At 36.1% G+C, this 13787-nt stretch overlaps 1 protein-coding gene across 1 annotated transcript; it reads left to right on the forward strand.

Annotated features, from left to right (window-relative positions):
- Positions 1-6064: 6064 nt before the first annotated feature.
- Positions 6065-13234, forward strand: LOC112782432 (oxysterol-binding protein-related protein 1D). Its single transcript, XM_025824806.3, has 8 exons — positions 6065-7484; positions 8226-8582; positions 9309-9396; positions 9712-10181; positions 10824-10979; positions 11160-11468; positions 12152-12496; positions 12910-13234. Exons 1-8 carry the CDS (start codon positions 6927-6929, stop codon positions 13096-13098), a joined length of 2472 nt encoding a protein of 823 aa, XP_025680591.1. The 5' UTR covers positions 6065-6926; the 3' UTR covers positions 13099-13234.
- The last annotated feature ends 553 nt before the right edge of the window (positions 13235-13787 follow it).

The following is a 13787-nucleotide window of genomic DNA, read 5'->3' on the forward strand; positions in this document are numbered from 1 at the left end:
GGGAGAACGAGAAGAAAATTAAAGCATCATATGTTAAAATATCAGGCCAAAAAACAAGGTATAAATTTGTGACTCTGAACATTAAACTTTCGTAAATGAGATTTGTAATTTATTTTCTTCGTTTTCAGCTATGACTGCGCTATCTACGTTATGAAGTGGATAGGGTTAATTGAGCCGGAAAACATCAAAAAGGGGAAGTATGAATGAGATAATTGGCCACAGGTAACTGTCTTTAGAACTATATAACTCTGTATTACTTTACTGAATTAATATTGCTGTTTAAACAGAATATACTTTTTAATTGTAGGAGGAGGTGGACCACTATAGAGTGGAGTATGCTTCCCAGATACTATTCAGTGAGATGAATAAACAAAGAGATCGGGCAATTAGAGAGAGTAGTGCTATAAGGCTGTCGAAGCCATCCTCTATATTATTGAGTCCGTTTTGTCAGCTTAATTCTGCTGATATAGAAACTGCGTAATCCAACTGCTGGGTAGTTTGTAAATTGAACAAATGATGTAAATATTTGCCATTTATCAACAACTTCTATTCCATGTATATTTTTTTCCATAGTTAAACTATTTGTGCTGGTAAACTGTCTGGGATGTATTCAAAAGCTGTATTACAGGTGGTAAAATATGAAGGAAAAAATCAAGGCATATATAAACGCAAATTATAAACTGTTACACCCAACGCAAGTCTAATAATACACCCAAGATTGCATAAAATATACACCCAAACTGTCTGTGCTATATTCAAAATGTATGAATTACATGTACTAAAATATGAAGAAAAACATCAAATCAAATATACACCTATAACCTGCGAATTTTTACAGCTTTTGTTCTATATGTATCTAAATATGTGTCTATATGTAAATTGTGAATTAACAAAAATACACCCAAAAGAACAGTGCTTTTACACCCATATTCTATAAAACTATACACCCAAAGAGTTATCCCCTGCTGCTGGTACCCTGAACTGATAATTCATAACGTGTCCTTGATATTGGCTGGAATTTGAATGCGCCGCTGATGAAGCATCAAACAGGTTTATCTGAATATAACACTCACACATTAGCTAACCTATTAACGAGAAAAATAAACTCAATCGCCACAAATTTAAAGAACATTACTTTTACCTCGCTTAAAACTTTCGTCTTCTTCTTCTTTGTGGCATTTGCAATCTGTTTCTCCAGCTTTGAACCTAGCCTGTTTTTTGGACGTCCTCTTGTTCGAATTCTTGGCAGGCTTTGAAGCTCGTTAATGGATTCCAAGTTGGCGTCTTCGTGGGATAAAGAAGATGTCCCATTCCTTTTGGCTTTTAATGCTTCCATCTCGGCCATGACGTTATCGTACGCACGGTGCAGAATTGCAGTCAGCTCCTCCGATTCGGAGGTAAATTCGCAAATATTTTGCGAACAAAAAACTAATTGGTCGAACCTCTTGCTTCTTGGCTCCATTAGTGGCTCGTCGTGGCTGCTCTTGATGTGTGTGTGTCGCCTCTTTACCTTCTTGCTCCATCATTCCAGTATGTATCTAGGTGACACTTGGCTTACTTGTTCGAAGCTTAACACGCTTAGTGCGTGACGGCACAGTATCCCTCTCGACTCGAATAATAAGCATTGGCATTTTACCTCGGCTGCAATTGAGTCGTAAGTAACCACGAACTTGTTGAATATTGAGCTGGAAACTTGTTCTCCGACTTCGTATACTGAATAGCCTAGAGCGGAATTCTTTAATCTGGTGATGCAATTCGCCTTTCCTCTGAATTGCGCTTGGACTTCCCTAAACTTTGCATGAGTGTACGCCTCTTGAAACTGAGCTTCAATGGAGGATTTGGTTGCACACGGTATGACCGTATGAAAATCTGTAGCATCTGATTCTCTCTCTGCTTGCTCCCTGCTTCCGAGGCAATTATCGTATTGTTTGACGAACTGAATAAGCGAGCTGTTCCGGGTGATATACTTGTTAAAAAATGAATGCATGCTCTCGCTCCTTTGTGTGCTTCTCATCCCTGCCCAGAAGTGGTGATCCAGATAGATAGGAACCCATATGTGACGGTCTTCGTACAGATCTGCATAATACACCCAAACACAGACTGTAAATACACCCGAGAGAACATGCAATATACACCTCTGCTGCAGATTTTAAAAAGACATTACCTGAAAGCCACTTGTTGTCTGCAAGACCAAAATTCAGCAGAAAATCATTCCAATTCCTATCGAATGAGTCTTTGCTATGAGAGTTCCAAACAACTTGGCTCATTTCTTGTTCAATATCGGCATGTCCCTTGTACCCGTTTAATTTTCTTGGAATCTTCTTCATAATGTGCCAAATACACCAACGGTGAATTGTCGTTGGCATACAGGCCTCTAAAGCCCTTTTCATTGATGCGCACTGATCGGTGAGAAACCCTTTCGGAGCGTTTCCTCCCATGCAACGAAGCCAGCATTGAAATAACCATTTGAATGATTCAATTTCTTCGTTCTTCATCAAAGAGCATCCGAGAAGTGTTGACTGACCGTGGTGATTCACCCCGACAAAAGAAGCACAGACCAAATTATACCTGAAATAAATTACCATAGTCCAGAATGCAAAATCATTAGGTACACCCTAACAAATGCTTCGTATACACCCAATGGAACAGCCAATATACACCTCTGCTGTGGATTCGTAAAAATACATTAATTTAGCATCATAAACAGGGGCAGTTTGTTACCTGTTTGTATTGTAGGTGGTGTCGAATGAAATGACATCTCCGAAATACTCAAAGGCAGCTCTGCTTCTTGCATCGGCCCAAAAAGCCAGCTTAATCGATTGATCCTCTTCGAGTTGGAGCTCAAAAAAGAAATTCTGATTCTTCTCTTTCATTCTTAACAAATATTTCCCGAATTTCTTTGCATCTTCCTGTTCGGAAACATTCCGCACTTCCCTGGTAATATAATTCCTCACGTCCTTTTTGATAAAATTTAACTCACGGTGACCCCCGGCAGCCGCAACAAATGATTGGTATGTTTTGCTTGGTCTGATACCGGTCTCCTCGTTATTCTCTATTGTACGACGAATGGACATGCTTAGTTCCCTGTCCTGTTTGAGCATTTCTGCTTTGCTTGGACAGCAGGGGTGTGAATGATCCAGCACAACCTTTGAAATGATCCAAGCACCGACATCCTTCAATGTGTGTATATAAATTCTTGCAGGACAGTTTAGACCGGCTGTCGGATTGGTCTACTCGGTCGGAGATATTTTAGATTTCCATTTTCCCTCTCTGCTACATGTAATCAGTTGTTTCTTAATCTCGTTTCCCTTCCTATTTGTGCACCGAACTCTTGTAGAGAAACCTGCAGCTTTGGCGTAGTTCCTGTAAAATTTTCCAGCATCTTCAAGGGTGGTAAAGGTCATTCCAACTTTCGGAACAAGCTCGTCATCAACAACCGAGAAAGGCTGCACAATACACCGTGTCAGAAACTGTGAATACACCCATAGATATGATTCAAATACACCCAATCATGCCTAATATGATACACCCGAACCGCAACAACTCAACTACATAATGACCTTTAAAGCCATAAACTGTAAATATACAGGCTGCATAATACACCATGTCAAAAACTAAAAACACACCCAATCATGTCTGATATAATACACCTGAACAACAACAACTCAATTGAAATAACAAAACCAGTAGTGTAGATACACCCACACTTCTAACAAAAATACACCCAAAAAAAGACCTGATCTACACCCGAGCGTCTGCTATAAATTCCAGGTAATTAATCACAACTAATACATTGAATCGACAGATTCATGTTAACGTGTTAGTTTCACAGTCAATGTTCAGCAATTTTTCAACTACACAATGCTATACAAATTACTGAAAGAAAATTCATTATGTAAATTAAACCTCAGGAACTTCGTTAGATTCAAATTCATAATCCACTTCGCCTGGATTCAGCTGACAATCTGAGGTTGAATGATCCATTATCTTCAAAACGAGTTCAAACTTTGATTTCATAAAACAACAAATCAAAATAGAAAACGAAGCTCGAGTTGCAGAGAGAGAAAAAAGTAACGTAAACGAAGAACATACCAGTGAGAAAAGGAGAGGAAAAGAACGATGGAGAAGAACGAGAGAAGACGCACGAGAAGAAGAACAACCAAATCTCAAAATAACGAAAACGAAGAAGGAAACAAATATTTTAAATTTGGTAGTTAGATATACGCGGGATCTTATATAGCGCGTGTAATCAACGTATGTGGAGGAGCGCGTATTTTAGTTTTATTGTTTAATGAACTTGTAAAGCATAGGGCTTGTATGCAGAGTTTTTCCGTTAAGTATATTTAATTTTACCCATTTACTTCCTTTCAATTGCTATAAATATATTTTGCTATAAATATTAGTTACAATATATAATTGGAAAATGAAAATACAATGACTTAGAAATTTTATTTATAGAAAGAATTATTTAAGGATCTAATTGAGATATATATAGAACTAAATCATGGAAATAATAATTTTTGAATAATAAATAGGGTTGGACGAAAAATTTAATGACGTTTTTAAAATATTTTTTCTCTTATTTATCTAATTAAAAAAAGAATAATATAACTTAAATGGAATAGTCTTCTTATACTTACCTAAAAATTGTGGATTCGAGTCTCACTTTTAATTTTAAAAAAATAATAATAATATAGATATTTGTCTTATTTAATTTACAATACTCTTATTTCAGTAATTTAATTTATAGTTATACTATTGTGCTATAATATGTTGATTTTTATTAATTATATTGTAATACAAATTTAGAAAATGAAAATGTTTCTTCTATTTTTTATAACGCCTCTCCACATATGATTTTTTGTCATTGTATATTTGCATAAATTTGCAAAATAAAAAATAAAATAGGAGTGACAATATTTATTTTTTATAAATTTATATTCTTTTTGATAATTATTAAAAAATATTTATACAAAAATATAATATATATTGAATAATAGAATATATATAAATTATATTGATTAATAGAAAACAAATTTTAAAAATTTTAACAAAAACATAAATTTAACAGAAATTTTTGTGACATTGCACAAGAACCTAATCTAACTATTTGGTATAACAAAGCTAAAAAAAATCAAGTAAGGGAATAAAGCATAACTATGATACGTGTATATAAAAATTAGCTATTAAATTAGTTATTTAAATAAAATATATATTAAAATATAAAAATATATTAAAAATGAGTTAATAAATATATATTTATATATAAATATGTAATAGTTTATTTTGGTATATGCATGTTATCTTTTCAACAAATAATATTCATGAAAATCATAGTACAAATTATGGGTCAAAACTCCGAAAGTCATTTAATCTAATGACAACGATTGAATCCAAATACAACTGGTCAACGCCACACATACATAACCTGTTAAGTCTTAAGTGTTAACCATCATATCCCACGATAGATATCTACTTATCTAGTGTGATAATGTGATATTATATCTACCAATAACAGATTGATCAAAACCAACCACGTAGGGCCATATCATGTAATGTAACATAATTTTATACATTGTTAGTTCATACATATTTTATATATATAATAATTATATATTCTTACTTTGTTATGTCAATAAAAATAAATATTTTTCGTATCTATTATATAAATAATTATCTAAAAGAATAAATTTAAATAATTTCAAAACATTTTTAACTATTAGTATATCAAATTAAATTTATTTAACATAGTGCCATAGTAGCATCATAAATATTTTTTAATTAATTACCATAACCAAAAGTTCCCCCCACATTTCGACCCCAACGGATATCCAACCCCAACCCAAACCCATCGTTCTACAATCGCTTTCATCCACACGAAATGACCGAGACACCCTCACTCACATCGCAATCAACACCACTAAGCCGGGGGAACACCCCAGGGTAAGAAAGTCAATCCAGCCCCTTTCATCATGGCCATGGGCCTGGCCCAAAGAAAAAAAGAGGGTCTTCCCCTCACCCAACGGACACTGCCTTCCCCACCCCACAAAAACACACTTACCTCAGTTACCTGCGCATAAAGTGCGCACGTTAGCTGTCTCCTCTTACAATCATGCCTAAAAAGGTTCTCTCTCTCTCTCTGAAAAAAAAAAAAGCTTAACATCACAATTCGCAAGTACAAAACTCACATAAAACGCAAATCCCATTTATTTATTTATTTATTTACCTTCTTTAATTGAATTGAATAATGAACCGGAACAGAAGGGAATCCGAACCAAACACGAACCATGCATTAATTGAATGGCATGGTTTTATAGTTGGCGGTATGGCTTAGAACCTTTATATTTTGTGAAATGGGAATGGAAAATGGAAGAAAGAGTGAAAGAAAGGTGACACAGTCACACACAAAAAACACACACACACACTCTCTCTCTCTCTCTCTCTCACACACACACACTTCACAACGCAAAACGAAACAAGGCAAGGACATTGCTATGCTAAGCTATGCCATCTATGTACTGATAAAATTTACTGAGTGAGAAGTGTGTGTGTGAGTGACTTAAATGGATCTGAGTGGGCAGTGTGTAGTAGTGGTTCAGCTCTTTATAGCCTGCCACAACAACTGTACCTCACTCCCTTTCCTTTCTCTTCTTCTTCGTCTTCTCTACTGAACCAGAACAAAACAGAAAAAACAAAAAAAACCTAAAATAAAGAAAAGAACGTTTCTTTTCGCCATTCGGACCCGAAACGTTTCGTTTCTCTTCCGATCAGTTCCAGCGTTTCTTTTTCTCCGATCTCAATCGACGAAACTCCGAGTCTACTCATTCGACGAATCGGGATTCTTCTTCTTCTTCTCTGGTTTCGTTGCTTCACTGGTTCTTGCTCTCGATCATGCGTTGGTGCTTTTCTTCTAATTCGTGAGAACGATGAATCCTTTGTGCTGCATTGCTCCGGTTTCGATCGATCGGGACAGGGCGAATCCCGTAGCTACGAAATCGCCAACTCACTGCCAGCTAGGGCTCGATGCGTCGGTCAGGACGGTGAACGGCGGCTCCAAATCGAGCTCCTCTGCGCCGGATTCCTCTCATGGCGGTGGCGATTCTCTGAAGTCGTCTTCCGGCGGGAACCGCGGCGAAGAGGAGGATTTGTCAACGACGACGGCGGAGCCCCGGGAGTCGAAGGTGTTCGGTGGCGGGAACGGAGTGGCCGGAAGCGTGGCCGGAATCTTGTACAAGTGGGTGAACTACGGGAAAGGGTGGAGGTCGAGGTGGTTCGTGCTGGAGGATGGAGTGCTTTCGTACTACAAGATTCATGGTCCGGATAAGATCGTGGTGAGCCCAGCGAGGGACCGGAGCGTGAGGGTGATCGGCGAGGAGTCATCGAAGTTCGTGAAGAAGAACAATTGGAGCCTGAATCGAGTAGCAGGAGTTAGTGGTGGCAACTCTACTAAGCAATGCAAGCCCTTCGGTGAGATACACTTGAAGGTTTGTTTTCTATTACGTTTAGCAAAAACCTAACCACACTTGCAATCTGTGTGATCGTGAAAGGTCTTGCTTGATTCGCATTTTTTTAAGTTTGTTTTTTTTGCTTCAATGAATTTGACGAGTGTCTTTACAAATTGGAACTATCAGCTTTGGTTTTGTCACTTTTGTGTATGAAGTCTGAACTGCGAAGGCCTTTTTCGTTTTTGAAATTTGCCATGCTGCATGGTTCAATTTGCTTGAAAGAAAAAAATTGCAAGAAGCGTGAAATGGGTGATAGCGATATCAGTGTATTTAGGATGATAGTGATGTTAATTTCAAGCATCGTGATTGACGCAGGGGTATTAGGCGAAAAATTCGTTACTGACGCATGCACATTGTGTTTTTTGTGGTTGCTTTGCAAACGTGGATCCCCTTTTGAACCGTGTCTTAAAATATACAATTTTTATTTATGTTTGCACTTTGCACTATCAATATAAGGAAGTGACGTATTTGAAATATTGATTAAATTGGTCCTAACCCGCTTTTTTTAGCCAAAATCAATTATGTATGCCTTAAATTGACAAAACTGGTTAAGTTGTATCTTTCGCTAAATTTATGCTGAAATATTTTGGGGGTTGTGATTCCATTCTTGCGCTTGTACCATGGATAAAAATGTCCCAGTGTATATCCCATTTTTTTTTAACATGAACTCACCTTGATTGTCTTGTGGCATGTGCTAAATTTGAATGGCCTTGTTCACAGGTTTCTTCGGTTCGGGCTAGCAAATCTGATGATAAGCGGCTATCCATATTTACCGGGACAAAAACTCTACACTTGAGGTGTGTATCTAGAGAAGACAGAGCTATGTGGATTGAGGCCCTGCAGTCCACGAAAGATCTTTTTCCTAGAGCTCTAACAAGTAGTGATCTTGCAACTCCAGAAGATATTGTAGTTTCGACTGAGAAGCTGCGATCTCGATTGTCAGAGGAAGGTATAAGTGAGGCAGTTATTAATGACTGCGAGTCTATTATGCTCTCCGAAGTCTCTTATCTTCAAGGCAAATTGAAGTTTCTTCAGCAGAAACATGTAATGTTGCTGGACACCTTAAAACAACTAGAGGTATCTGTCTAACCTTTTGGAGCATGTCTAGGAACAGCATCTCCTAACTTCAGATATATGATTGAACTCCCATTTTGGATGGTTGTAAAAATATAGTGGTTAGCCGGCCATCAAACCATTTCCTTTGTATTTTGATTTTTGACCTTTCCCTGGTTCCTCCTGTCTGGCTTATAATTATTAAATTTAAATTTTAAATATCACAACAAATTAGTCATTGGGTTTTTACTAATTACTTTTCTTTGAATTCTACATTAGCCTTCTAGCATTTTAGGTAAATATAAAAAGCGCATTAGGTTTTTAGAATAAATATTTTCTTTTATGATGTATTGTTTGCTACATAAACCATCCTGCAGATTACTATATATTATTTGAAGCTGTAGCCTTTTTTTTTTTTTTTTAATTTTAGGCATCTTTAAGAAAAGGTATATACTATTTGAACCTTCTCTCGGCGTAATGTAATATTTCTGAATTCCTGAATTTCAAATACTATATTTCTCTTATCATTGGCTTGAGAAAACACACTGAATCACTCATTTTTAAAGGCAAACTCTTGATTTTATTTTCTTAATTTTGTTTATTGATTAGTTATTTTCAATTGTGGCCCTGACATTGAACATGCTGTTGGTGCTTTGACATTTTTGAAGGAATTTACTAAACTTACGTAATTTTGCTCCTGTATATGCTATGTCAAGAGTTTGACTTATCTATTAAAATTAATTAATGCAGACAGAGAAAATAGAGTTGGAAACTACTGTAGTGGATGAAACAAAGGAGCGTGAATCATATTGTGGACAAGGGAACAGAAGATTTAGTGGTGCGTAGGCTGTTAAATTTGATCATACAGTTGCCAATATTCCTTTGTCATATTTTTTTAATTTGATCATACACTTCTTAGTTCACGCTAAATTTGTCAATATCAACATTATTTAGATTGAGAGACTGCCAATCAACCGAAAAGTTCTTGCACTTAAGTGAAACCATGGTAAAGACATTGACTTTTGGGTGGTTGTATCATGTATGGAGCTCTAGGAAGTTAAAAAAGTTTCTTTATCCTGCTTTACTAACTGGTTGTTTGTTAGTTTCCATATTGTCAGCAATGTACTTACTTTTTCAACCGTTCATGTCTCAGATTTCTATTCTGTCATGTCGGAGGGCAGTGCTACTGATTCAGTAGCTGATAATGAAAGTCAAGACGGAGCAGATGTTGAAACTGATGATGATGATGGTGCATTTTTTGACACAAATGAGTTTTTGTGTTCAGATGCCTTAAGAAGTGCTTCTTATCGAAGTAGGGAGGGTATGACAAATGCAAGCATACATGATAGAGATTGTTTACTTTCTGATGGTTTGCATGGGTTTGAGAAGGGAATCAAAGATGTAAGCTATCCATATGTCAGAAGAAGGGATAACTTACCAGAGCCAAAAGAAAAAGAGAGGCCTGTTGGCTTGTGGTCAATTATTAAAGACAATATTGGGAAGGATCTTTCAGGAGTTTGTCTCCCTGTGTATTTTAATGAACCGCTCTCTTCATTGCAAAAGTGTTTTGAAGATTTGGAGTATTCATATCTAGTTGATAGGGCATTGGAATGGGGAAAGCAGGTCAGATTCTCAGCTGTCCTTTACTTTTTGACAAGCATTTTTAAAAGCATGATATCCTCGTTTCATTTTATCAATCTATATAAGATGTTTAGTTAAATTCAGGGACATTGATGGTTACAAAGATTTCAACATCTAATAAAGCTTGATAAGACACTTGATCAACATGTTCCAGCTATTGTATTTGTAATTCTTCCAACTAGTTAGGAAAAAGAGGCAATAATGTATGTTTACCTTTTCTATGTATGGTGTAGGCTTGCTACTGTTAATAGATTAAACAAAAAGCAGCTTAAATGGAGGTAAAATATTACCGTTGCTGACATATTTCTCAAGTTGGTTTCCAGAACAAATTTGACTATGACACCCTGATCTAGTCTGTGATCTATTATTGATTTTGGAGGCTTGAGCAGATTGGATTCTAGTTAGAGGATAGGCTGAGGCTTCTTTTACAAGACACTTTCAAAATTGAGCATACTTTCTTTGTGGCCTGTAAAATTGAGCTTGATTTTTAAGTGGTAATGATCCAAGATTTGCATGATATGAGAAAGTTGAGAAAGTAAAAGAATGTTAGGTTTTAAAATTTAAATGCATTCTCTATATGCATTTTGTCAATTATAACTTGATTCAGGGCTTTGCTTGGTGCAGGAGAATGATTTGATGAGAATCCTAAATGTTGCAGCTTTTGCTGTGTCCGGCTATGCATCCACTGAAGGTCGGCAGTGCAAACCTTTCAATCCTCTACTTGGGGAGACATATGAAGCTGACTATCCAGATAAAGGTCTGAGATTCTTCTCTGAAAAGGTAACTGGATTTTCTAATTACCTTTTCAAGATTTCTGAGTGTGGCTCAGTTTACAGGCAAAGACATATATTCAAACTTACAAATTTGCTGTTTCCTCGCTTCATTTAATCTCAAAATAATACCTCTGATTTGTGTCTACTTTTATGCTGTAATTTTCTATTAACAAGAAGCATGCTGCAGGTTAGTCATCATCCCATGGTTGTTGCTTGTCACTGTGAGGGAAGAGGATGGAAGTTCTGGGCGGACTCTAACTTGAAAGGGAAATTCTGGGGGCGTTCTATTCAGTTAGATCCTGTGGGTGTCCTCACCCTACAGTTTGAGGATGGTGAAACATTTCAGTGGAGCAAGGTCACCACTTCAATTTACAATATCATACTAGGTAAAATTTATTGTGATCACTATGGTACAATGCGCATCAAGGGCAGTGGCAACTACTCTTGCAAACTGAAGTTCAAAGAGCAATCTATCATAGATCGAAACCCACACCAGGTAGGATTATTAATATAGTTAGGTCATAGAGATTGCAGAATCCCCCCCCCCCCCCTCCTATTTTTTAGGTAAATAAAATAAGTTGTTCTTTCATGCTGTATTTGCTTTATATTATCTTGACAATTTCTTTTTTCTTTGTTTTAGCCCTTTTCCTTATTTTCTCGCAACTTAATCTTCGAGTGACATCTAGTGTCCGATTAAGCTGTACCATATATATTGTCACCCTGAAGAACATAAGTCCAGCAGAATTTTCTTGCCTGTCTGTCTGCATCAGAGCATGAATGATGAATGTTTTGATAAAAAAAGATCCCTTTTCAATAAAAGAAATGCTTATTTTTTTAGTTTGTTCGGGTGAATCTCATTTCAAGTACAAAATCAATAGAAAATCATAACAAATATTGATTTAATTAATTTATTATCTTGGGACGGAGAATCACTAGAGAAGGACATTTTATAACATCCAAATATGTTTCTTCTAATATTACTCCTAAACATTAATTGATTTTACATCTGAGCACAATATCCCTTGTACTTTTTTAAAGACTTTTAAATAAAGATCATTCTTTCAAAAGTTATTTTATATAAAAGAAGCTAATCCAAATGAGACTTCAATTAGCTTGCTTTTATTAGCAACATAACAGCTGATATAAGACTGAATGAAATAAATGTTATCATATATACAGGTCCATGGATTTGTTCAAGACAACAGAACCGGAGAGAAGGTAGCAATGTTGATTGGGAAATGGGACGAAGCAATGTACTATGTCCTTGGGGACCCAACTACAAAGCCAAAAGGTTATGATCCAATGACAGAAGCTGCATTATTGTGGGAAAGGGACAACTGCAGCACCAAGACAAGATACAACCTCTCTCCTTTTGCAATATCATTGAATGAAATAATGCCCGGCATGATAGAGAAGTTACCTCCCACTGACTCAAGGTTGAGACCCGATCAAAGACATTTAGAAAATGGAGAATATGAGTTGGCGAATGCAGAGAAATTAAGACTAGAACAGTTGCAGAGACAGGTAATAATTTTGAATCCATTGGATCTAGACTTTGACGGTTTTGTTTTGTACCTTTTCCTGGTGTGGTAATCATGTTTTTTTATTTCCCCCATACATAGAAGCATATGGGAACTTAGGGTTAGTTTTGTTTATATTTTATTTTTATTTTTTTTTTAAATTCTCTTTTCAAGATTCTATGAAGAAAAAATGTAAACATAGGAATGAAAATTGGAGTTGTTTTCTCAAACCAAACACCCTTATACTCTTTTGTGCTAGCTTCCCAACCAACTTGATGGTTAGGGTCTTATGCTCTAACCTAAGTGGCATTGGTTCAAAACAAGGCAAATGAAGGAAGAGAAAAATACGCTATTTATGCATATAAAATCTCTGTTTCTTGAACATGTTTGTAACCTATGCTTGATTAACAAATGCAGGCAAGAAAGATGCAGGAAAGAGGATGGCAGCCTAGATGGTTTCAGAAGAATGAGGATGGGTCTTACCGATACAAGGGTGGCTATTGGGAAGCAAGAGAAAAGCATAGTTGGGATGGAATCCCTGATATATTTGGACAGAGTTGTGATTTACCTTCATGTTCTGAAGATACAATCATTACTCTGTCCTAACTTCTAATATTGCTGCTTAGTAACGCTTTATTTATTCACAGCTGTCAAATATCTCTCACGTTTGCTAATTGTGCATTTGGATGTAGGTTGTAAGTTATAAAAAACTTCCCATCAGAAAAGTCTTAGCTTACTAAAAGTTCTTGTTGCTGGCATTTTGGGGTACAATCAACCTTTAAAAACAAGTTTTGCTGATGCATATCTGTTCCTTGTAACCAAATTATTAATTTCACACATAGTAACCTGTCTCTACATGAATCGTTGCTTCTAGCATTAGCTAAGAAGGAACGAAAAAGTTGCATAAACAAACGCACGTGAAAGAATTTGCTTCCCTGTTTTTCTTTATCTATTTGTTTTTTCTTTTATCACCTCCGATGGGTGTGTTTTGGAACTGAGGAATTGAATTTGATTTGATTTGTAAATTAATGATCTTCTTTTGATGGTAAGAAAAGCAAGAATTGAATTGATTTTGAAATTCAATTGATTTCTGTTTCTTTGTATTTGAGATCCTTTCAATCCTCTTTTTTAAACAGATTTCCAATAAGACGCTCCCTGTGTTCATACAGCAGCTTTGATAAGGACATGGAGAGAAGCTGAATTCATTTCAAAATAAAGTGCTTAGGCCTAAGTGTGGGATTTTTTTTAAATAAATAAAATAAATGTTTTATTTACAGAAATAGATAATTTGGAGC

This window comes from Arachis hypogaea, chromosome 20 (genome assembly GCF_003086295.3).
Source record: "Arachis hypogaea cultivar Tifrunner chromosome 20, arahy.Tifrunner.gnm2.J5K5, whole genome shotgun sequence".
Lineage (NCBI taxonomy): Eukaryota > Viridiplantae > Streptophyta > Magnoliopsida > Fabales > Fabaceae > Arachis > Arachis hypogaea.

Excerpts from the sequence above, each read along its gene's own strand:
- LOC112782432 (XM_025824806.3), top strand. The coding sequence starts at position 6,927 with ATGAATCCTTTGTGCTGCATTGCTCCGGTTTCGATCGATCGGGACAGG. Across the intron at positions 10,980-11,159 it reads TGAGATTCTTCTCTGAAAAG|GTTAGTCATCATCCCATGGT; the intron begins GTAACTGGATTT and ends AGCATGCTGCAG. Across the intron at positions 12,497-12,909 it reads TAGAACAGTTGCAGAGACAG|GCAAGAAAGATGCAGGAAAG; the intron begins GTAATAATTTTG and ends TAACAAATGCAG.